This window comes from Calonectris borealis, chromosome 7 (genome assembly GCF_964195595.1).
Source record: "Calonectris borealis chromosome 7, bCalBor7.hap1.2, whole genome shotgun sequence".
Taxonomy (NCBI): Eukaryota; Metazoa; Chordata; class Aves; order Procellariiformes; family Procellariidae; genus Calonectris; species Calonectris borealis.
In genome coordinates this window covers 28,779,209-28,804,191 of record NC_134318.1, presented here as the reverse complement: position 1 = coordinate 28,804,191, position 24,983 = coordinate 28,779,209, and the positions used below count along the sequence as shown (strand labels likewise).

General features: G+C 62.5%; 1 protein-coding gene across 4 annotated transcripts in view; it reads right to left on the bottom strand.

Moving 5' to 3' along the window:
- Positions 1 to 1,156: 1,156 nt before the first annotated feature.
- KCNIP2 (potassium voltage-gated channel interacting protein 2) overlaps positions 1,157 to 24,983 on the bottom strand; it is a 46,357-nt gene continuing 22,530 nt past the window's right edge. The window contains exons 2-9 of one of the 4 annotated variants that reach the window (XM_075154873.1): positions 6,984 to 7,079; positions 5,699 to 5,823; positions 5,219 to 5,288; positions 5,049 to 5,119; positions 4,416 to 4,523; positions 3,948 to 4,052; positions 3,612 to 3,674; positions 1,157 to 3,279 (exon numbers count right to left, since the gene is read on the bottom strand). In XM_075154873.1, coding sequence (XP_075010974.1) covers positions 3,232 to 3,279; positions 3,612 to 3,674; positions 3,948 to 4,052; positions 4,416 to 4,523; positions 5,049 to 5,119; positions 5,219 to 5,288; positions 5,699 to 5,823; positions 6,984 to 7,079 — 686 coding nt within the window. In that variant the 3' untranslated portion in view covers positions 1,157 to 3,231. Of the gene's footprint in view, positions 3,280 to 3,611; positions 3,675 to 3,947; positions 4,053 to 4,415; positions 4,524 to 5,048; positions 5,289 to 5,698; positions 5,824 to 6,979; positions 7,080 to 24,983 lie in introns of all 4 variants that reach the window. The other 3 variants (XM_075154871.1, XM_075154874.1, XM_075154872.1) reach the window with 3 other exon arrangements.

The window sequence follows — 24,983 nt, the reverse complement described above, 5'->3', positions numbered from 1 at the left end:
AGATTATTTCTTGGCTACCAGAGGATCAGCTGCCCCCCCACCCCACAGCTACCAGCAATGATCCCTGCCCAAACCTATTCCCCTCTAGCACGAAAAGCCTATGGTGGCATTTGAGAGCTGAGTGAGCCCCACAGCACCCTTTTCCCCCTTGTCACTTCTACCCCTCCCCCTGGGGAGAGGGGCCCCGTCGGTGGCTCACAGCATCCCTGTGCCGCAAGAGGGCACGTCAAGCCCGCAGATGGCATTGCCCAAAATAGCAACCAGCCAAGCAGAGCTCACAGGGGATAGGATAAACTGGGGAGGGTGGGTTAGAGGGGAAAATGCACTCAGGCCCATCCATACTGCTGTACACGGACCTGGGCGATCACCAGCAGGTCAAAAAGGTCCCTGGGGAGTCAGAGGCTTTGGAAAAAGCAGACTCGCAGCTTTCCCAGTCCTGTGATGACAATTCCCCCCATAGCCAGAGCCCATCCTTTTAAGGTGTATGGGATTCCAGGCAGCTCTTTGCATTGAACTTTCAGTTCCTGGACCACAGACTGCATAATGCTGGAGGGTGTCACTGTCCCACATCAGGTCCATTATCCTGTTGTTCTGCTGTTTTCTTATTTACCTGCTTCTTTTTTTTCCTCTTTGTTTTGCTTCAAGCCATTTTTCCCAGTTCTCAAGGCTGCACTTTTCCAAGGACCGGTGATTGCTCATCAGTTAATGTCCCTAAAACAAAACCCTTTCCAGTCCACACCCACCTCTTCAAGGCAGTAGCTAAGCCTCTTCCTCTTAGCTCAGCCTTAAATAGCTCATCCTAACAAGGGACACCTGATCCCAAGCTCCGGTTCACCCAGCTGCTCTCATGACAAGCTGGTAACACACCTGACAGCCCCACTCCTGAAACCTGACGTGCTTGGTGTAAGACCCCATTAGCCTAATGCCTACAGCCTCTTAGCAGGGGAAAGACTGTATTTACAGGGCCATCGATGGCAAGGCCAGGCTGCCCAGGACGCTGGCCAGCCCAGCGTACACCCTGTCCCCCCATGTAACTTCCCAGAGCACCCATGCAGAGCATTCTAAGCTGCAGCACCCCAAAAAGGCTGCCAACCCTCAGCCGCTATCTCCCCTGCCCCCCCAGACGGCTGACAGAGGCAAAGATGTAACAGTGGTGTGCATAGCGATTGTGGTTAGATTTTATTGTCTTTTTTTTTTTTTTAACCCATATTATTGTTATAATACAAAATATACAGACTGGAGATGCCAAGCGGGTTGTGGGTCACCATGCCCCGGGGCTGGGGGTCATGCCATGCGACCTGCAGTGTGAAGGAGGAGGCAGCATCTGCTCCGCGTGGCAGGGGACAGTGGGTACCCCAGAGAGCCTGGGAGGAGGGAGGATGGGGGAGAAGGAGACGGGAGGGGTAAGGGTCGGGATACCTGCTGTCCCACTCTTGAGAGACTGCAGGTGGGAGCTCGGCCCCACAGCAAACCCAGGAACAGGACTGTGAGATGAACAATGTGTTGAATGAACCTAAAAAACACATCATGTCTGCCAGGGACGGTCCCGTAGCTTTGGCTCAGAGCTCCGGGAGGAGGTTTCTAATGGCTCCGACACCAGGGGCTCAGCCTGGTTCTGGGGCCCGGCCCAGCACGGGTACTGGCCTTGCTCACGCCTTCCCCATTGATCCCAGACACCGCAGCTCGGGCCAGCCCCAACCGTCCTCGGCTGCTAAGGATGCAGAGGCTGGAGCAGCAGAGCCGAGGCTGCTGGGGCTGGGTACATTCCCAAAGCCTGTGGGATTGCACAGAGGGGCTTCTGGGGTTGGTATGGGGTCATTAGCCCATGGGCATCACTTCCCCAGCTAGGACCCGGAGGGCTACGCGGGCAGCACCGGCCTGCCTGCACACACCCAGCTGTGAGGAGCTGTTGGTGATAAAGATGTGGGGAGCCCCAGGATGCTGGCTCCATCCCCAAGGTCCCCAGGCAGGATCTCACCTCGGGGCATGGCTGCGCCAGGAGAAGGGGCTGAGCCCACCCTGCCCCACGGTGACCCTCCAGCCTGTCGGCGGCACGGCAATGACTCCTGGCTGGCCTCAGCCTCGACTTTCTCCCCGAGGAGCTGCCAGCTCAGCCATGGCCCCCAGCACAGGGCTATGCCTGTGGGGACACCTCTCTGCCCCGTTGCTTGCTCCCCGGCCCCCCGGGCAGCGGGTGAGCTGGGACGGGCCAGGGCATGGGAGCAGGGGAAGGTCAGCAGCAAATGATGCCAGGTGCATGGCTCTGACTCCCAAGGGACAGGGTGGCCGCCACAGGCCAGCACACCTCCCTCCTCCACGTGTCCCCATGCCCTGGCTGCTGTGTCCTCGGGGAGGGGTCTCTCCATTGGAGCCTCAAAGTGAGTCCCCAAGGTCCCCTGTGTGCCAGCACCCCAAACTCGAGGGACAGGGATTGAGGTCGCAGCTCCCCCTCCCAGCCCAGCATCCTCCATCCTGGGCGACCGGTGCCACAAGAAGGCACCTTGGGGTCCCTTTAGTCTCCCCTCTCACCAAGTCAGGATGAGCCTCCTAGGTCTAACTGAGCCCCCCCCGGGATCAGGGGCTGCTCCTCACAGCTCATGCAGCCATGAACCCCGAGTGCCCGTGCAGCTGCCTTCTCCAGGCACGGCCCCTCTGCCCACCCACTGGCCCAGGGGCTGGGCAAGGAGAGCGGCCGGCGGCTCATGGCTTTCGCACCGGACACGCTCCCCGCGGCAGGACACAGCCGGGGCAGGGGAGGAAGCCGAGGTGCTGGCACCCGTTGCAAGACTTTATTGGTTTCTAGACAGCGTTGCTGGAGGGTTTGGGCTGGAGCCAGTGCTGGGGGCTCCTGGGGCTGGAGAGGGTCAGGGGTGGGGGAGCCATGGATGCACGGGGTACTGTGCACGGGGCAAGCCTCTATCGCAGCCCGACGCTGCAGCTTCCCCGCCGGGAATGGGTGCAGGGAGGTCCATCCGGGCCAAACACTCGCCCCGTGCCAGCCATGCCCACGCTCCGACGTCTGGGAGCACCTGCTTGGGATCCCCCGAGGAAAGTGGAGCCGGCCCAGGGGGAAGGGAAGATCCTGGTGCCGATCACGTCTCTGGGAAGGGAGGCCCCTTCCCGCGGGGGTGTCTGTGCAGCTGGCGGAGGGGAGGCTCGAAGGAAAAGTCGAGAGAGAAGCAGGTTCTGGGCCCGGTGGCAGGAGAGCTCAGCTGGAGGCAGGTCCGGGAACTAAATGACATTGTCGAAGAGCTGCATGGACCGCATGATGTTCTCGTCCTGCAGGGAGGAGGTGGGAAGCGGGCGGGTTGGGCACGGCACAGCGATCTGGGCAGTTCCCCCCAAACCTGGCTTTAGCCTCATGGCAGCTCTGACCCATGGGACAAGAGCCCCAGGGATTACAGGCAGTTTCCAAGCCCTACTGGGATGCATGGCTCTCCTCATCTGCATAGGGAAGCCGGCATGGATACAGTTCCCAAAGCAGAGCCCCAGCCTTGTCCCTGGGAGCCCTGCCTTCACCCCCTCTCTGCCAGGAGGGCAATGGGGGAACAGAGGTCCCCAAGGGACAGGGAGGTGGCCCAGCCCCAGAGCAGAGCTGCTGATGGCTTTACCTTCTGGCAGGACTCCAGGAACTCCTCGATTGTCACCACGCCATCCTTGTTTCGGTCCATTTTCTGCAGACAAGCACAACACGGGGCATGGCAGGGATAGCCCCAGCCCCAGGGAGAGCCCAACACCCCCTGTGTCCACAGGCCCTGGACACAGTGCACCCCTGCCCCAGCCACCCCCAAGCACCTGGCAGGACCAGGATGGCCTTTTCTCTCCCTGGCTCCAGCACAGCCCTGCTTCATCCCCAGTGTGGGGTGTTTTCTCCTGCATCGTGCCAGGTTTTGGGCACCACTGGCTCTGTGCTGGAGCTCTGCTCCCCCAGGATGTGCTCGGCTCACCTGGAAGAAGTTCTCCACGTGCTCCCGGGGCGCTTCCTCCCGCATGGCCGGGTAGGTGTATTTGCCCATCATGTCGTAGATGGACTTCATGATATCCAGCATTTCCTAGAAGGAAAGGGGTTGCAGGGTCAACACGGGGCTCTGCTTCCACACCCTTTTTGTGATGCTGCTGAAGGACCTGTGGGGTGCTCAGGTGTGTTCCTGCCAGCTCCGTGCATGGTATGGGGCTGTGTGTGTGCCTGCATGTGCGATGGAGCCCAAAGCAGCACACCCCCCATCCACCCTCCACCCCAGAGACACACCAGTGCCAGGGGGCCAGGAGGGATCTGTTTGCAAAGCTGTGCTCAGTAAATATTGACCCCACAGCTCTCCTCCAGAGCTCAGCCAACACCCCCCAGTCCTGCCCTCGTCCCTGCCAGGCGCAGACCTGCGCTGGCCTCAGGGACCAGCCTGGACCCCCCATCCCACCTCTTTGGTGATGCAGCCGTCTTTGTTCAGGTCGTAGAGGTTGAAGGCCCAGTTCAGGCGATCGTCAATGGTGCCCCGCAGGATGATGGACAGCCCAGACACAAAGTCCTGCAAGGACGGACAAGGCAGGCAGATGGGAGTTACGGCTACAAAGGGTCTCACGGACACAGAGGGCACAGCCCTGCTTGTCCCTCCCGCAGGGGGGAACTCAGCCCCAAAGCAGATGTGCCCCGGGGCTGGGCTGACAAGGGAAACGTTGAGTATCAAAAAAAGTCTGGAAAAAAACAATGGCTTGTCCCCAAATATGTCCCATGCTAGTCCCTTGGGTCATAGCACCCAAGAGGACAATGTGCATCAGGACCTGCCATTCAGCCAAAGCCTGAACAAGACCCAGCCATGGCTGTGCCTGCCAGTCTGGGTACCTACAAGACACTAGCCAGAAAACACAGAAAGCCCCTTTTTTTGTTGCTTTTCACTGCTTTTCTACTGCTTCTGGGAATTTTATAAACTCCATCAGCCTCTGCGAAGCTCTCCATCCATCTGCAACAGCAACACTGCTCAGCCCAGCCCATGGTACCTGAAGGGACGTGCCCTCCCTGCCCCACTGCCATCCCCTCCTCGGCCACAGCTCACCTCGAAGCTGACGGAGCCGTCGTGGTCGGTGTCGAAGGCGTTGAAGAGGAAGGTGGCGTACGTGCTGGAGTCTGGGGGGAGGCAGACAGTGTGAGGGGGTGTTGTGTGACCTCCGCCCCCTGGAGACACCCGTGCAGGGCATGGGGATGGGAACAGGGATGGGCACTCACCTCCCTGTGGGAAGAACTGTGAGTAGATCTGCTTGAAGTTTTCTTCATTGACGATACCGCTTGGGCACTCCTGCCAGGGCAAGCCGCAACGTCACCTCTACATTGCAGAGAGGGGCTGAGCACCCCCCTAAATCCCTGCGGCTCCCCTGCCTCGCCCTCTGGCCCTGTGCTGCATGGTGGGGTGGCTGGTAAGGCTGCTTAGAACATCTCCCTGATTTTGTGGGCTACACCCCTCGCTGGAGGGGCTCTGCATCCCAGGCACCCAGGGAGCGGGCTCTCTGCACCCAAGGGATGGAGCACAGGATCAGGCCTCCCTACTGAGTTCCCTGGAGGTGGGATCAGGCCGTAGCCTGATATAAACTTCAACCCCAAGGTCCCGAAAAGCTTTGCAAATCCCAGGCACCGCTAGGTGCGAAGCACCCTCCGAGGTGGACATGGCAGCAGAGGTGGGGTTAGCAAAGCTGGTCGAGGGGTACTCACGTTCTTGAAGCCTCGGTACAGGACTTGCAGCTCTTTGCGGGTGAACTTGGTCTGCTCCTGGAGCTGCTCCAGCCCCTCGGGGCGGTGGCAGACGGTGGAAAGCTCAAACTCATCCTCAACGCTGTCTGCAAGGAACCCAGGGGAAGAGAGGGTGGCTGAGGCCAGCACCGTCCTGCCCTGCCCTGCCGTGCTGGGGAGCAGGAGAGGCACCTTGCGCACCCTGTCCTCTGACACCTGCCCAGGCTGACACATTTTTGGGGTGCCCTGCTCAGCTGGAGTTGCCTCTATGCCAGCAGGGGACACTCAGAGACACCCTGGGGGCAGACCAGCAGCTGATACTGGGCAAGAGCCCTGCCAGCCTCCGGTACAGCCCAGGCTGCGCAGAAAGGGGGTGTGAAACCCCCCCAATGCTGAGACCGCCCCCGCCTGCCCTTCTCCTCCCCCCACCACAGGCATCTGCCCTGTGGAGCCCAGACCCTGGACATTCCATAGGTCTGTGCTGCACCAGGGCTTGTGTCCAGCAGGAAAGCTGCTGCCCGAAACCCCCAGCCCCAAATGCCCCCCTGGCCTTGTCTAGACCCTGTCCTGCCCACTGTGCCCCCCCTTCATCGATGGCTTCTCCCCCACCATCTGGCAAGCTGCACGACCCCTGCCCACAGCAGCCAGCACCTCCAGACCCCACTGCAACCGAGAGAGTCTGTGGCCCCACAGCAGGTACCCCCCCTCCATGGGGCGGACCAGCCCCTGCCCCTCCATACTCACCTCTTCTCCCAGGGGGGATCAGCTTGCACTGCGGGGCAGGGGGAGACCCCGGCCAGGGGCTTGGACTCACCGAGGCGCCAAGCACACCCGGTGCGGGGAGGGGTAGGGGGCTCTGGGCAGCTCTGCGCTCACTCCCTGCTCAGCCCCTTGTGCCCGCCCATCACACCTCCATCTCCAAACCAACACCGAGCTTCGAGCCACAACCCCCCGGCCCTTAAACCAGCGCCGGGAGGGTCCCGCTGCCCCGAGCCAGCTCCAAAGCGGGTCTCGCCACTGTGCATCCTGCGGGAGCTGCTCCGGGGAGCCGGAGAGGGGAAAAACCAGCCTGGAAGCAGGCGAGGACAGAAGTGGGTGCAGAGCCCATCGGATCGGACCCCTCCCGGGCAGGACTGATCCTGACAGCCCCAAACCCAGGGCAGGGGAGTGGTGGAGACGTCCCCTTCCCGCGGGCAGGGCCAGGGCGGAGGGCAGGCAGCAGCACCGCCGGGGACACACACACACAAAGGCAAGAAGAAGCACTTGCTTTCGCTGAGCGAGGGGATGGATTTGGGCCGGCAGCAGGGCAGCAGTTTGAGGAATCGCTGCTTCAGCGCTTTTTTAGTTTGGCCCGGCGGGTTGCCTGGAAGAAAGAAGGAGTCACCAAGCAGAAGAAGAGTTAACAGAGCAGCGGCCCCCGGACCCAGCGGGCAGCAGGGTTGGGCACCCAGCGCGGGGCGAGCGGGGCCGGAGGCAGCACATGCAGTGTGAGGCCAGAGGAGCAGGAAGGCAGAGCCCAGCCCAGGCTCTGCTCGGCCTTTCTGCTTCATCCCAGGACAAACCCGGCACTGGATTTTCCCTCCTTGGGAAGGATGGGGATGGCAAAGGGGCAACCCTGCTGGGCTACCCACACCCAGCACCTCTGCACGCCTGCATTGGAGCATGCCAGGGTGCACTGGAGATACCCAGCAGCCCAGAGACCCAGGAGATGGCAGGGCTGGACTCTGCCCTTTAGCCTCCAGGCCAAATACCTGCTCCCTGGGGACCCTCCCCTCCCTGCGGGGCTGCGCAGGGAGGCAGGGCAGGATGGACTCCAAGAAACAATCTGTGGCCGAGCCGGGGTGTTGCATCCTCCCCAGAGCTCGTGGCCGGGTTTGATCCTGGTGGCACCTGACGGCTGAACGCGAAGCACGCGCCGAACCCAGCCATGCAGCCCGGACTGCAGCATGCACCCCCACTCCAGCGCGGCACTGGGATCCGAGCCCAGGGACCTGCTTTGAGACAGCCAGAAGGGGAACGGGGCTCAGGGCTTTGCCTTGGCCAGGCTATGGGGCAGGGTGAGGGGCTCCCCATGTCAGCCTGGCCCGTGGCCATCGCTTCCAAGTGGCCCTGCATAAACAGCAGGTCCCTTCGCTGCACAGACCTCCCCGCCACCCCCTATTCCCCCATCTGGACCCCAATGGCTTTGCTCAGCCCCATCTCTCCCTGCTGGCGCTGCCCCACGGCTGCAGATCCACTCCCTCCCTTCCCGCAGTGCCTCAAGCCAGCAAACTCAGCGCAGGACTAACGCTGCAGGCAGGGAGAGGAGGAAGAGGAGGGGATGAAGGCCATGCTGGGCTCCAGCCCCCAAAGGGAGGCAGACAGTGGCACAGGGCACCGATGGGATGAAAGGTGCAAAGTCCCTTTGGGGGTCTGCTAACACCGCGTTTGCCCCAAGCGCCCTGGACATCTGCACGCAGCAGGTCACAATGCCTGCACATCCTGAGCCCTGGTCTTGGGGTTGTTTCTCTAGGGGGCTGGCAGATGGGGCTTCTCTGGCAGCTTTCTCAGCCTTGCAGGGCTGAGCTGAGCCCCAGGTGCTGGGGAAATGGTGCTGCATGGTACCGAGCTCCAGCGCCCGGAGGGGGACATGGGTCTGCAGGCAGCTCCATCACTCTGGGGCGATGGAGAACAGCTCCGGGAGATCATTGTCCCAGCAGGACATCACACAAAGCCACTCGGAGGGGGCAAACTTGTCCCCAGGGAAGTGGCGTCCACAGCAGGGCACCAGTGACGTGAACATGTAGGGATGCACGAATGCACCCCCTGGCATTTGTCAAGGGGCGACAGAAGCAAGGGTGAGGGCCCGGATCTTGGCCCTGGCAGCACAGCCTGGCCCAAGTCTGCTCCGGGATTTGCGGGCAGGTGAGGAAAGAGGCTTTTTCATTCCTAGAAGTGGGCATCAGTTGTGCATAAAACATGATTTTGACCGAGCTACTTTTCCAGGGCTTTAATTTGCAGAGGGAAAGGCAAATTGCACCTTTCAGCCTTCCAAGGATGCCCTGGGGCCAGGTCCCTCCAGCAGAGCCGAGCTGTGGGAACGGACCTGAGAGGCAGGAGCAGCCCCTTCGCCCAGAGGGAAGGGATGGGGCCGGCAGAGCAACACCCAACGCCAGGGTGATGGACCAGGGGAGGAAGCAGGGCGGGAGGGAAACCACACAGCTAGAGAGATGCAACAGAGAGTAAACTGTGGTTGGACTCACAGGGGCAGCAGGTATAGGCACGTGCAGTAGGTCAGGTCGGGTGCAAGTTACACTTTAGTTTGTTATAAAGAAGGAAAAAGAAAAAAAAAATAAAGAACATGGGCGTTTTCTTAAGGACGAAACCGAAGAGGGCCCGATTCCAGGGACCCCGGGGCAGGGGAGGGAGCACGTTCAGCACATGCAGCTTAACAACAGGAGAGGGGTGACCGGGGCTGGGGTTTTGCTGTCCTGGCTTTTGTGCAGCCAAGGGCTCTGCTGCGGAGAACGCGCTGTCCCCTTTCTGTCCCCCAGCATCCGTACTGTGAGTAAGTCCAGAGGCTCCCCCTCACTGGGAAACAGCTCTGCCCAAAGACAGGGAGCGGAGCGCAGCCACGTGTGGCCCCGCTGGGCACACGGGACGTCCACAGCACAAAGCCCTGTCCCTGCCAGTGACGGCTCCTTTTCCAGATGTCGCTCTGCCCTCCACCCCTCTGCAAGAGCCATCGAGTGGCTGGCACAAAACGAGCCAACAGAAAGGGCTGGCACTGTTTTATCTGCGGCGGGAGGTCTGCCGGGTTAAGTGGCTTGTCACTTCCCATGCATCACTCCACAGCCCAGCGACTTCAAAACACACGCATGCACAAACCGAGCCTCCATCCTTGGGCAGCACCAAAAGGGGAAGGAATTTCCCATCCCCACCTCCACACGCTGTTGAAATGAATCCCAGAGGTTGCTGGACACTGGCTCTGAAGGGATCCGCGGCGGGTGGATCCCTGACCCCAGCAGTGACTGCCACTGGGACAGCCGTGGGCCACTTTGTATTGAGCCACCAGCAGCTGATGTGTCCTTGGGGGCTGGATCCAGCCAGTGCCGCCATGTCAGGGGGGTGCACGCTGCTGGGCTGGCACCCCCCCTTCCCAGGGAGGACCCAAGCCGGGGCTGCTCTGTGGTCTCCCCAGAGAGAAAGCAGGAGCTGGGGTCAGCCCGGTGCGTAACCACATCCCTGCTCTCCCCACAGAGCCACAGCCACCAGCACCCTCCCAGTGACAGCTGGCTGGGGAGACAAACCCAACCCTTCCACAGCACCCTCCTGCTAGAAAAGACCCTACAATAACAAACTAACAGGCAGTGCCAGAATTCCCCCCTTACTCTCAGTAATCTGTCAATAAATGCATCATCCCGATGGGTGGAAGATGTGCATTCCACGGCGGCGAGACCCCCCCCCGGCGCCTGGGCACGGCACCATTCCAGGATGGGAGCAGAGCACCAGCAGCCACAGGGTGGGTCATACAGCTCCCACAGCTTAGGAGGTCAGGAGGAGCTGGTACCCCAGTGACGACCTGCCCCAGCACCCTGCCCTAGGAGCAGGGTTTGGGCAGCAGAAGGCAGCCGTGCCAGGGGACCCTCTGCCTTTTCAGTTCGCTTGGCTGGGAAGCAGGAGGGTGAACTCCCGGCAGGGTAGGGGGGTGAGCCAGAAGAAGGGGCAGGGCAGGCCCAGGAGAGCATGGGGAAGGGGTCAGCAGTGCTCAGAACACGCTCTTTTCAGTAGAAGAGCCTCCATCCCCTCCCAGAGCATTACCTTTTCCTAGGAGGCCAGAGGCACGTCCCCCTGCCAGGCCATGGCTCCGGGTCCATCTGATCAGTGCTGCTGAGCTCAGCTGTCCCTACAACCTGCGGCTCACGATCATCCCTGTGCAGGGCTCAGCTCCGAGCAGGGTCCACCGGCCCCCCACTCTGCTCCCCCTCCGCAGCCTCAGGCAGTGCCACCTCCCGCCCAAGGGGACCACAGCTCTCCAGGGTCTGCTCTGAAGGCTGGCAGGAGGCAGAGACAGCGAGCTCCCCCAGCCGCCCCGGGGAGGGGGGTGGTCAGGATGGGTCCTGCCAGCAGCAGCTCTGCAAATGACCCTCATCAGTCAGCGGTGACAGAGCCGACTGTAACCAGGGCCAAGGTGCCTGCAGCAGCCGCTGGGGCCAGACGGTCATCCATTAGGGGAATGAAATCAGAGCTGGCATCTCCCGGGGCGGGGGATGGATGGAGAGTCCCTGTCCTGGGACAGGGGCAGCCTCAGCCCGGACACCCAGAGCCAGCAGGGCTGAAGGAACTGGGAGCAGCAAAGCTGCCGTGTGAGACCTGTGGCTCACTGGACGGCAGAGACTCAGGGGCGGGATGTTCCCCAGTGCGGCTGCACGACCCTCGTGCCGAGCAGGCCCTACAGGGAGACGGGGCCATGGGCCAGAAGGGGCTGCAGAGCCGCGCGGGGCTCACGGCAGTGCTGTCCCCACTCCCATCCCTGGGCTGTGGCAGTGCTCCCAGCCAGCCTGGCTGTGCCCAGAGGATATGTTGACAGAATAATTTCTCAGGCCACACCACATACAAAATGCTGGGAGAAGGGAATGGGAGGGGACAGGTGTCAAGAGACAGCGGAGCTCAGGGGCTCCCCAAATGGAGCAGGTAAGGCTGTGGGACCAGGCCAGCCATGTGCAGTGCCCTGCCACAAAACCCACTCGCAGGGTCACATCCCACCCTGTCCCCATCACCACCTCCATGGCAGGGACATCTCTGGCAGCAGGAACCGGCGTATCCAAGGTGCCAGCGGAGCTACCCAAGAAATGCCCCAGCGGATTAGCAGCTCCACTTGGCTGCAGGCAACGTGTCCCGTAAGAGAGCTGGTGCTCTGCATACCCATTACTCAGATGCCATCCATACCTTCCCCAGTAAGGCACAGGGACGAAGCCTGGACATGCCTCAGCCACAGCCCAGCCAGATCCCAGGCAACTCAGGGACATTCTCCATCACAAGGGGGTTGAAAGCACCTCCTGGGCACAGTGGCCTCCTCCCCTCCCTCTGCTCAGCCACTAATTGCTCCTCTGATCACTCCTACCTGCACATCCTCCCATCACAGCTCCCATCCTGAGATCCGGCTGCCTGAGGGGATGTGATCTGCAGCCCCTTCATCTCGCAGCATCCCCACCGCCAACCAGGAGGCAGAGGGGATGGGGCAAACAAACCCCGAATTGCACTCATGCAGTCTGTTGGCAGCCCTTGTCTGAGCCGGGACTGTCCGTGGCACAGCAAGGAAGGCAGCCAGAGCAGACAAGCTAGCAGCACTGTGCAGACTTCTGCACTACTGCCCTCCACCAGGCACGACCAACAGGTCCTGCATCCCTTGCTCTGACATGTTCTGGGTCCTCTTGCCTGGCCACATCCAGCCTTGTCCTCAGCACCCACCTGCCAATCCAGGGAGCTCAGCACCCACAGCAGCCTCTTCCCTCCCCAACCCTGGCCACAACCCCACAGGGAGGGTGAAGGGGCCAGCAGCTCCAGCCTCTTTTAGCCTCGCTCCCCCCATAGCCACCCATTCCGGCGGCAGTGGGGAAAGCTTTCCCCTGCATGGTGCTGCACCCCACATCCCTCCCTCCCTGCCCCCAGCTCCCACCCCTCTCCCTAGCCCCAGTCACCTACAGCCCTTTTCCCCATGATCTGACAAAGCCCAGCCCTCTGCATCCCAATGCCCCCAGACTCCAACATCCCTGATAGTCCCAGTCCCCCAGCACCCCACACAGCATTGCACCCCATTGCCTCCGGACCCAGACATTCCCCCCACACTAATGCTCCCAGACATCCCAACACTTTATCATCCTGTACCCCAACACCCCACATAATGTCCCCAGATACCCCCTGACATCCCTGATATCCCTGCACCCCAGTGCCCCCCCAAGTACCCCAACATTCCCAAACAGCCCCACACCCCAACCCCCAGACACCCTCACTTCCCCAGCTCCCTACACCCTAAAGCCCCCAGACACCCAGACACCCTCCCACACCCTAATGCCCCCCCAAATGCCCCAAAACACACTAATCCTTCCAAACGTCCCCCAAACAGCCCCTGGGACAGGAGGTGAGGAGAACCTCCACCACCACATCCCCATCCCATTGCAACCCCATCCCCATCCCTGTCCCCATCCCACCTCCCGTGGACAGGTCGATGATGCCCAGGGCATGGAGTAGCTTGAGGCTGGAGCAGAGCAGCAGGATGATGCCCACCGTTTGCAGCCCCTGCGGGTCCCAGAGCGCCCCAGCAACCGACATCCCCCAGGCGTGCAGCCCCAGCAGGCAGCTGGTCTGGCAGCAACAGACCCAGCAAGGGAGGAGAGGGGAGGGCAGGGGAGGAGAGACCTGCCTTGGCCCTCCCTCTTCCCGCCCCGGCACCCTCCGGGGTCCCTCGGGGCACCCAGGCTGCAGGGGAGGGGAGAGCTCATGCATGTCCCCAAGGGACTTAGGGGCCAGCTCTCACCCCAAGTCCCCCGGGGCAGCTCACTGTTGTCACCCTGCACAGCCTGGCACGGGCACCCCGCAGCTGTAAAGCCACGGAGGGGTGCAGAGCTGGCACCAATGGGTGCGTGGAAGAGGCTCAGCTGCCCCCGACTCCCACCCCAACAGCAGCCTGTGGTAGCACCGACCCTGGAGCTCAATCACTCGCTGTCCCCCAGGACACTGCTGCCACCCAGCCCAGGGACCAGCCCTGTCCAGGACAGCCCCTCTGCCCCATCACAGACCACCAAACCTGCCCCCCAGCAGTGCCCCCACCCTGCATGCACCCACAGCATGGTGCAAGGAGTTCTCTGCCTCAGAGCTCAGCCTTGCCCGCCGATCACCTCCACAGACACCCGCCACCCTCACCTCTTCCCTCTTCACCTCCTGGGGGAACATTTGCACCTCTCCGCACCAGCAAGTAAGTCACAGCCACGTGCAAGATCCGTGGCACGTGGAGGAGCCGCAGCTGGGGGCTGCCAGCCCCAAGTACCTCGCTTGCTGATGGAGGGAAACGTGCCCCCCTGCACTCTGGGGTGCTGCCTGGAGGGAGGGCAGCACGGCGGGACGGCTAGCCAGGGTGGGGGCTCCCCGCAGCCAGCCCAAAGCCCTGCCTTGTGGGCAGCAGGGCAGAGACCCCAGCCTGGCAGCAGTGGTTATCAGAAAGTCTCTTTGAGTCGGTTTTCTATGCATCTCTCACCTAAAAGCTGCTTTTGATCTGGTCACCCCCTGCTCCAGCAGCACAGCAAGCCCCGGGGCAGGGGTCCATGGGGAATGAGACCTTTCCTGGCATCCCAGGGAGGGGATGCTGCAGCCAAGTACGGACGGCACGCGGGACCTCCTGCTGCCTGCTCTCCAGGGACCACAACCCCACAGACCCCTGGCCAAGGCATCTCTATTCCCACCTGTGCCCGGTCCTGGGGTCTAATCCTGCCCCAGGGGAGAAGTGAAGGAGACCCTGTTGAGCTCTGGCAGCACCCTGCAGCCCAACAGAACCCTGTGCTAGCGAACCCCAGGCCGGCTCCAAGCCAGCCTCTCCCATTGGACTCCGAGGTTTCATCCTCCACCGGCGTAGCAGGGCTGCAAAGAAGGGCTGTCCCAACAGGCTCCCGTGCTCTCTAGCTTTAGTGCTTTATCTCCAGCCTGTGATTTCTCACCTCCCCATGACTCCCTGCCCCTCCGTCCACTGGCTCAGAGCCCATCTCTGGAGCAGGATGCAGCAGAGTGGGGTCCCTGCTCCGTGTCCAGCCGAGTCCCCTTGCTCCCCTCTCCAGGCACATCAGCAACAGAAAGAGCAAGCCAGGCCAGAGGGAATTAGGAGGGAAGCAATGTGAAAAGTGATTAACGCGAGGCCGGAGGGGAAGAGATTCAACAAGCTAATTACGTCTGGCTGGGCTGAGCAGGACAGGACACCATGTGGAGGCAGTCGGCGGGGTGCGTGCTGTGAGTGCTGCGGTCCTTGGGGAGCTCAGTGCTGGGAGAGCTGCCCTGCCCTGGCCCCAGCCCTGGGGGTCACAGCCAAGGGGACCAAGGACCAAGTTCCCTTCTCCCCCAGCTTCACCCTCTCCAGGCAGGGCGAGACAGCGCAGCCCATCCTGTGTTCACGGCGATGACCAGGGCTGATGTCCCTGATGACCAGGGAAGATGCTCCACAGAGAGGAGCGCAGAGTCCCCAGGAGACCTTCTTCTCCAAGACCCCAGTGCTGGCAGGATGCGGCCCAGCTACAGCGTGCCTCAGAGTGTAAGGCTGTGCGGGATCCAGACGCAGAGCCCGGCCATGGCTACCATACATCTCTGCCCCTTCCCCTCCTGCCTTGCAAGCCCTCACCGTGAGCAAGCAGCTCTCTCCTGATTCAGCCGCCAGACCCTGCCCAGCCCTACAGCCAGCTGAAAAACCTGCCAGCCCTTGGAAAAGGAAAGGCAAGAGTTAAACCCACTGCGCATGGGAAAATCTCTGGTGCACCCCAGCCCAGGGAACCCCAAACTTCAACCAGCAGCACCCACAGCTGTCCCAGGCCTGATTTCGATGCTCCGAGATCTACCCCACCCACAGCCAGCTCGCCTTGACCTCTTGGGTCTGTCAAACACACCAGTCTGGATGGTGCCCTGAGCCCGGGGGTCCCTGGCACCGTGCCCCAAAGTGCTGGTCCCTCCTGCAGCCAAGACACCGCGCTCCTGCCAAAGGGGTTCCTGGAAAGCAGGGCTTGGCACAGGGCTTCGCTCTTGCCAGTGCTGCAGGGATGCTCATTTTCTCCCCTCTGCGGAGGGACCCTCGCCCTGAGCCACGCACCGGGAGGTGGCCATGCTCCTCACTGCCACCACCCTCCTGCCTGGCATCCTTTGGGGTGCCGGTGGCACCCAGGCAGGCTGCTGCTCCCTCCCGTTTCTCCCCAGACTCTGGAGGGGTTTGGCACCCTCCCCAGCCCCGCTTCCCCCTCCACATCCTCAGCTCTGGGGCAAGAGCAGCAGCCCCCCAGGGAAGGCAGGGGCCAGCGCACCCCATGTCGGGGGCTCTCCAAGACAGCCCCAATCCTGCCTGCCCCATGCATGGACCCTGACCCAGCCACGGCAGGGACAGCCCTGCCAGTCCCGGGCAGGCACCAGTTATCCTGCCGACAGCAATCTGCAGCTTCATCTAATATTCATCTGAGGCCAGGCTACACGGGTGGCTCTCCTGCCTTTCACCTCCTGCCCACCCCTCCTCCCAGCCGGGACTGATTGCTCCGCGCTGAATTATTCATGCTGCACTTCAGAAGCCAAAATCGATAGTGTTTCTCTTCGCCTGCCCCTTCCCGAGTGCTTGGCTGAAGCGGGCTCTTGGCAGGGGGCTGGGAGCCCCCCGGGCAGCTCAGCAGCACGTGTGTGGGTCTGCCGGGAGATGTTCGGGGCTGAGGACAGGTGCGGTGGCACAGGGCAGTGGTGGGGTGACATGGCCTGTCAGTGACTAACCAGCTGGTAAACGCCAGCTCCAGCATCGATCGCCTCTGGAGCTCAGAGCACCCATGGGAGATGCTCTGCCGCTGCTGCCAGACAGCAGCTCTGGCTATGCCACCAACGCTGCACGGGGTCCGAGGGGGGACAGTGCCAAGGGGACACGGCAAGGGGGTGCAGACAACCAGCGTTCCCGTCCAAACCCTTGCTCAGAGGAGAGCCAGCTCCAAATGAAGGACGGGTTGCTCGGGGCCTCGTCCAGCTGAGTATGGGAACCTGCCAAGCCTGGAATTCCCCCACCTTGTCCCCCTCCCCTCCGTGGTCCCCCCCAGGGAGCAGATGGGGTCTCACTGCAAGATGCTTCCACTGAACCCTTCACCAGGGCTGGGGCATTTTTCTGGTCTGTGGAGATGCTCCATCCCCAGCCCGTCACCATGGTGGCACAACACCTCCCGGCACAGACCATCCCCAGGACATCACCAGCACAGCCTGGGCAGAGAGACAGCTGCAGGCAGGGGACCGGCAGGGATGGGGCAGGGAGAGTGCGGGCACGGGGCAGGGGAAGCGCAGCAGGCGGTATCGATGGCTCCGGAGCGGGTGGCGGGGCCCCACGTCCATTAGCAGACCTGAGCCATTAGTGTACGGTTTCAGGCTCTTTGCGGTCCCTGGGCTGTCGCTGCTGGCCCAGGCACGGCTGGTAAATAACCCCTGGAGGGGACTCAGCATTTCCCAGCCCCAGACACTGCCTGGGACCTTCCCTAGAGAGCAAAGTCTCCTACCTGCTGCCCCCCAAGCCAAGGGGGGTGACCCACGCAGCAGCATCTCACCCCCATCCCAACACACAGCCACTCACCCACAGGACTCCCCATATGGTGCCCAGGGCTCCGCTCAACCTCAGACGATTTCTGCCCCTTGAGCAACACGTTTGCCTCACCTCCGGGAACCTTTTGGTGATGGGAGGAATTGCTGCCAATCCGGGGCACCTGGGTCCCACTCCCACCACCACAGCTGGGCCGAATCTCCAGCCAGGCCAGAGGGACCCACAGCCCCCCAGCGTGGGGATGTGGGTGGAGGAGGACAGGGCAGGCTGTGCCTCCCCATGCTGCATGGTGATACCATGTCCTCCTGGGAATGAGAGAGGACTGGTGGCATGGCCTGTCCTTCGTGGGAGACAGGCATGCCACCGTCCATCCCAGTCCCCTCTGGAGGGGTGCCGGCTGATGGGGACAAGGCTGGACCCAGGACACCCCATCTCCAACCTCCTGCCTTGGCTCAGGCCAGAACAAAGTCATTTGCAGGGGGACGAGGAGCATGCAAGGGGGAGCAGGGCTCAGTGCAGCCAGAGGCAAGGAGCAGCCACACGGGCCAAGGGGTGGTCCCTGCCTTGCCCCGCGCCCCCCAGCAGCGTCGCTGCCAGGGCTGGGGGGCTCTCTGCCTCCCTCTTCTTCGCTGTGCTCGGAGCCAGCACGCTGCAGAGCAGTCACAATCAATGCCACCGACTTTGCCACCGGTCCAAAGCTTCAGGCAGCTGCATGGGGAAGCAAAAGCAAAAGCACAGGGAGGGGGGAAAAGCAGGGTCGGGGGGGGGGGCCACACCCCAAATCACCAACAGAACTGGGGAGGGGGGTCCAATCTGCGCACAGTCAGCATGCCCCCCCACCTGGGGCTCACGGGCAGGACGCCTGAGAGTTAGCTCAGCCCCTGCCTCAGTTTCCCTGCTGACATGATCCACCTAGGAGCGCTGCTGCTGGAGCACAGGGACAAAGCAAGCAGTTAAGCAGCAATGAAAGCTCCCACCCACCATGCTTTCCTGCCCTGCAAGCAGGTTCGCAGGCCCAGAGAGAGAGATCCCCCCATCTGTCCCCTCCCTCCCCACCCCCAGGCACGGCCAACCTGCAGGTACAGCCCAGGGGTGCTGGCCAGGGGTGCCCCGGCACCGTGTGTGGAGGAGAGCTGGCGTTCGCAGCCGCAGCCAGCCTGTGCGAGAGCCAGTGCTGCAGAACTGGAGCGGAGCATCCCGGGGCACCAGTGGACCAGGCAAACTGCCTGTCACCTCCTCACCCTGTGTGTGCCCTGATGCCCCGGGAATGGGCAGGCTGCAGCATTCTCCAGATGGGTGTCTGCAGGCAGGGGCAGGGGCTAGGCAGGGCTGGGGGCACCTTTTGCACAACCACCACCCCTGGGAGTCCAGGGAGCACCCAGCCAAGCACCTGACCTCCCTCCCACCACGCACAGAGTTCCCCAAGCAGATCTGGGCTCCACTGAGCATGCCCCATGCACAACACTCAGCACCTTCCATGGTCCATCCCCAGCCGGCCAGCACCCCTGTGTGTGCCCCCACCCTGCCCAAGGGTCCTGGGGGGCTCTGGAAAGAGCCAGGAGCAGGGGGTGCAGCAGGGACCCACCCTGCCCAAGGGTCCTGGGGGGCTCTGGGAAGAGCCAGGAGCAGGGGGTGCAGCAGGGACCCATCCTGCCCAGGCCTGGCTGCTCTGCAGGCTGGTGCCGAGTCTGACAGCTCATGTTCAGGGTGAGGTGACCATAGACCCTGGGGACACATTGCTCCTGTAGAGGTGCTGGAAAACACCCTGGTGCCCACTTGCACACTCACACACAGCCCCAGCCCACAGCATCCCACCACACACAAAGTCACCACCGTGCAGCAGCCACCCTGCCGGCCCTGTCCCCTCCCCATGTCCCCAGCCACTGGGATCTTGCACAGAGCAGGCAGGACACCCTGCTCCCCGCACCAGGACCCCCCTGCTTGCCCCTACGAGCAGCAGATGACACCATGTCCCAGGACCCTCCTGCGGATGCAGCAGCCTCAGAGCATCCTTGGGGGCAGCTCCGGACACCCACCGGCTGCCCCCCGTGTCCCCTGAGGAGCCAGCACTGCCCGCGCCCGTTACCTTCCAAGGACACGGGCTCGAAGAGGCCAAATTGCTCCAGCACCTTGACGAAGAGGACCAAGACCACCAGCACCGCGATCATCTCAAGGCCTTCCAGGTTCATTGTGGGGGTGTCTCATGGCCCCACAACCCCACCACCACCTCCCCACCGCTGTCCTGGAGCCCCCTCACCCCAGCGCCACAGCTGCCGGACCACACATCCCCGAGGGGGGCTCGGCTGTCACCCCTCTAGTCGGGGTCGCCCGCCATCAGCCGTGGGCGAGCAAGGGGTCAGCGCGGGGCTGTGGCGAGAAGCCGGCAGCCAAGAGCCCAGGCGGAGCAGGGCCGTGCCTGCGAGTAAGAGCGGAGAGAGGCCAAGCGGAGGGAGGCGTGGGGGGGTGGCGGGGATGGGGGGGCCGGGAGGGGAAGGAGGCATGCCCTACCATTCCAATGACACCACCTCCATCGATTTGCTTAATGCAGTTGCTAAGGAAACGGGCCACAGATATTAAAAGGCACTCAGTTCCCAGGGGGATACATGGGGAGGGACAGGACGCTGGGCACTGGCTAAACATCCAGGATGGGGATGACTCAGACTTGTCCTCTGCGCCCCACACGAGTGCCTGCCCCATGGGGACCACCATGGCTGAGCACCCCTAGGTCCCCACAACCCTCTCCTGGGGAGGGTCTGGGGCAACAGGTCCAGCTGCCCCATTTCCAAGCAGGTGGATGCGTCTGGCCGTCTCACTGGGAGAGCCAAGGGGAGACGGGGAGCAGGGCTCAGGGAACGGGCTGGGAGCAGGGACTGCGATGCAGGATGCCTGAGATGCTGCCAGACCTGCAGGCAGCACAGCAACAGGCAGGAGAGGAGGGGACGCAGGGGCTGGGGACCCCGCGGGACCAAGGGACCCAGCCAAGGTCACAGAGCAGCTGGAGGCAGAGGGTGAACCCAGGCGTCTGTGTGCCTCGAGCACACATCCACGCACAGCCAACGGGATTATATTTAGCTCCTATGCTTTTTTTTCACAGCATCCCAACCCTTGCCTGGCTACTCGACCACAGGCCAGAGGGACCACCGGGGAGCCAGGCGCCTGCTGGTCCCTGCCCCGTCACCAGGGCTCAGCACCCTTTGGGGTGCACGGCTTCCCCTGGGGATGCTGCTGGCACTGCCCATCCCCGAGTGGACGAGTCCCATATGGGGCATGAAGCAAGACCGGTCCCAGCTCCAGCACCGGTGAGGCAGGTCCAGAGTAGCGCTGCCCCCATGCCACCGCTGCCGCCCATCCTGCCTTGTCCCCCGTCAGGAGCAAGGCCAGCTGCCCCAGGTACAGGTGGGGTGGCCATGCCCAGGCTATGGGGCAGACCACCCTGCCCAGCTCTAGGGTCCTCCTGCCCCACAAAGAGCCCTGCAGATGGGACTGGGGCAGAAAGCCCCTTTTCCTCCCTGTTGTCTTTGTAGCGGGGGGTATGGGGTTTGAAATATGTCACCAGGGGAAGAAACGTCACCCTGGGACACCCACAGGGGGAAGGGGATGGCGTGGGTGCTGGCTGATGCTGGCAAGAGCTCCCAGCAGAGCTGCCCCACACCAACCCCCCCAGGCCCAGAACCCCCACCCAGGCCCCCATTTCCAGCCCAGGAGGCTGCAGGTTTGTCGCCTGGCAGGGGACGGAGAGGGCTGGTGGCTCAGTCCCAGGTCATGGCATGGCCGGGCTATCTAGCGGCTCCGTGCCACTAGGCTTGGCATCTCCTGCCCGCCTGGGGTGTGCTCCCAAGGCTCTGATGCCAGCAGAAGATGCCAGCGATGCATCAGAGGCGGCCTAGGGAGAGCGATGAAAGTCCTCCCCGGGGAAACATCCCTCAGACTGGAAGTTTTCAGACCTGACATTTCCTTTTCTTGGAAAGCGGCGAGTTTCCAGGCACTGAGCCTGGATTTCACTCGGCTGGCTCCCAGCCTCACCCCCACCCCAAGCCAGTCCCTTTGGGGATGGGGTGGCACAGACCTGTTGCACTCTCAGAGGAAGTTTCCCTGATGCCAACTGCATTTTTAAAGCCATTTTTCTTGCTGAGCCCCGGTTGCAATGCATCCTCTCCCCAAGCCTCCCAGCTGCTCCCAGGGCCGATGCCTGTCCCGCATGCCATGGGGCTATTTATGCAACCTGATTGTGGCCAGAAACAGCCGTAAAGGAGGCCTTCCAGCCTAAGCCAGGACTTGTTCCACCAAAGAGAGTTTGGGACAGCTCCTCTGCGAAGCAAACCTGCTCAGCCCACCCGAAGGAACCATCGTCGTCCCCTCCTGCATCTCCCCCAGCATCGTGGGATGCTGCGGCCGAAGGGTGCAGCAGCAGGTCAGCTATGGAGCAACAGCTTCCCCACCTGCCCTTGTGCCCGTCCTGTGCCAGCTGGCCCCCCCGGCAGAGCACTGATAGATCACCCGCCGGTCACCGTGTCGGGATTACTCATTTCCGCGCTGGAGCCATTAATAAAAGCCCTCCGCTGTTCACTGCCAGCACAGCACAGGATCCCACCAGGACTGGCACAGGCACCCGGTGCCAGTCCCACGTCCAGTGCCACACACCGCACCAGAGCCCAGCTCCCAGCACCCCCAAACTCACTGGGGTTGCTTGCCCAGAGCACATCCCTTCCCACTGAGGGCAGCTCCAGATGGGCTGGGGGTGTCAGGGGACCACCCCCTTGGCTCACCCCAGTCTCCAGGGATGCTCCTCCATCTGGAGCTGCCCCGAGGATGGAGGAGCCAGACCTGCAGCTGCCTGCAAGGGATACTCAAAGGCCCATCCAAAACATACGCACTCTGCCAGAAGTGGGACAGGGCTTTGCCCCCCACCCTGCCAAGGGGCATGGCTCCCAGGGGTGGCTCCTCGCCCCTGCGGCCAGCCAGCGTTTAGCCATGCTGTGGGAAGAGGCATGAGGCTCTTCGTGGCTCTTCCTGAGCTGTGCAGGGAGAGGTCACACAGATGGATGGAGAAATGCATGCCCCGGGCAGGAGAGGTCCTGCACAACCCCAGAAAAGCGGTGCCGGTGCCACCCCTCTTGCTCTGCTCCTTGCCGTGGGGGTGTCACCCTGCAAAGCCCCCAGCACACACATCCCACTGCAGGGGGGCTTGGAGAGACCCTTCACCGGGGAAACCGGGACCCCGGCCACATCCCAGAGCTCCCAAACACACCAGCTGAGGATCAAAGATGTAGGTCATGCCCAAGGGGACCAAGAACCCCAAAATGCAGGTTGAGGCCCCAGCATCGGCACTGGACAACCCCCACAGAGCGAGGGGCAGTGGTACCCGGACACCGGCAGCACGGCGGGGCCGGATGCCCCCGGAGCAGCCCTGGGCACCGCTGCAGCTTGACCGTGGCTGCCACCGGCTGCTCTCACACACAGCAGAGCAGGACCAGGGCCAGAAGGAACAAATAAAGTGACTGAGGAGGAGACAGAGGTGCCCCAGAGAGGCAGAGAGGAGGGTCCCCAATCCCCCTCTCCCACACCAAGAACCCAGCTCGCCTCGCCGCCTGGCTTGTGAAAAGGCGACAGGACAGGACAGCGTCACCCTGTCCCCCCGTGTCCCCAACCCCGTACCTTCGATGCCGCTGATGATTTTGAAGCAGCGGGTGGTGAACCAATAGGAGATGAGGAGGAGGATGGCAATCAGGGAGGCATAGAGCAGGCTGTCATTGTGCAGGGATGTCCTCTCCATGGCTCCATCCCCTGTGCCCGCTCGCGCCCCCCGCCCAGCCCCGCCGCTCTATCTGGGGCAGCCCTGTCCCGGCAGTCCCCCCGCCGGAGGAGCCGGCCACAGCGGGCAGGGAGGCGGGGGGCCGCACGGGCAGGCAGGCAGGTAATTGGGAGCAGCGTGTGAGAGCCAGGCTCCCAAACCAATTACCTTAATTGTGCTCAGGCAGCACATGGCAAACAGTTAAAAATAACCCTCCTGGCCCGGGGGGAGAGTGGCACCATCAGCCAGGAGAAGGAAGCAGGGGGCAGAGCACAGACGGGGCTCGCAACACATGTGGCTGAGTCTCCATGCCACGGGGCCGGCAAGGCATCGCCGCAGCCTGACGGCTGCTCCGAGTTCGCCAGTGACCCCAGGACACTCAGGGCTCAACCCCTCACTGCCACTGTGCAAGGAGGAGCTGGGAGTCCTGGAAATTGGGCTCCCCAGGGAACGATGTTGCAGCCTAGGATTGGCAAATGCCAGGATCTCCGCTGGGATGCCTGCGCCCGTCCTTGCTCCAGACACCGGGCCTTGAAGGAATGCATCTCCGCAGCCCTGCTGGCCCAGAGAGCTGGGTCTGGCAGAGAGGTGCTGGCATCTCGTCCCCTGTGCCCCAGCACAGCACCTCCCTGGGGACGCCCAGGATCAGCCTCCCCTTTTCTCAGCCTGGAGCCAGAGCCAACCAGCCTGGCTCCTGCTCTGCAACACCGGGGGCACTTGGACAGTGCCACTGTGAATTTGGGCACACTCACTGGCAGACTCCAAACCCCACGGGATTAGCTGCACCCTTGCCTGAGACACCTCTGGTCCCCAGACCATGTTTGGTCCCATCGGCCACCCCATGGGATACGTGGCTGGGGAAGATGCAGGACCCAAGTGTTTCACCCCGACACCTCTTTGCATACAAGATGTCCCATCCCCACCCCTGCAGCGACAGCCAGGGGACATGGCCACCCAGGCATGGGGTGAGGAGCACAGCGTCACCTCAGCTGTGCCCCTTTCAGGCCGCAGAACCCAGGCATCCAGGTCCGTCCCCCCTTCCCTCCTCTCTTTCCCAAGACCAGCTGCTCTGAGCATCCACAGGGGACACAGCACAGGATGGCAAAGTGGCCCCGGCATGCGCCCACGGCTCAGTGCTGGGGGAGGTGACAGGCCCTGTAACGCTGCCCCAGGCACAGCCATGGCAGGACGGGCAGCCCAGGCTGGCACTGAGTCCGCGCCACCTGTCCCACTTTGGGCTGTGACAATAACAGCCGTGAAGCATTCCCCACCCAGCCACCCCCGCCCTGGCTCTTCTGCGCTGCCAGAAGCGCAGCCCTGCCACCCAGCTAAAATTAACCACCCCACCAGCCACCCGCTGTGTATAAATAGAAGTGCCCGGGAGCAGGGTTTCTTGCCCAGAAAGCAGCTCCGTGCATGCAGTGTGCCACAGGCACGCACGGAGCAACACCCAGAGCCATCGGGTAGCCAGATGGCTGGTCCCTGTACCCCTCCTCCCAGCACCGCCAGCAGCCGGGCACGGGGGACTGTCCCCTGCTGCAGGACAGGAGCAGATGGGGGAGGGAGCGGGGCAGTCACCCAGTGCCAAAGGACCTGTCTCTTCGGGCAGGGACACGCACCCTGACCACAGCCAGGCTCTACCCTGCTTGGGAGCCACGTCTGTGGCTACCCCTAGGGTGCTCCTAGCCCGGTGCCGCAGGGTGCTAGGGCACCAGCTGGGCCACAGCAGAGGTGATGGTCTCAGGGCACAGCTGGGCAGCAGCTGCCCGGGTCCCTTGGGTGCTGGCGACCCCCCGGGGGGGGGGGGCAGCCTGATGGATAGGAGTGTCTCCTTTTTTTTTGGTTCTCGGGGCCATCATCCATTAGGGAGAGTTAAATTTAGGTTACAGCTGATCTCTTATTACCTCGCTGCTAATCAGAGCGCGAGCAGATTATTAATAAGCACATTAAAATATTGGCGAAACGCTATTTTTGGGAGGTGAAGTCACAGTTTTAATCTGGTTAATTGATTGAGTCATTTCTCTTTCCCCCCATTGGCGACCTGTCCTTGGCTAGCTCCCCAGGGCACCCAGCCGGGAGGGCACCCCACCCCAGGGCCCTCCTGGCTGGGCACCCAGTGTCCTCTGCAGTGAGCTCTGTGGGACCTCCTTTGCTTCTGCAGGGAGGACACAGAGGCTCATTGCCCCCCAAAA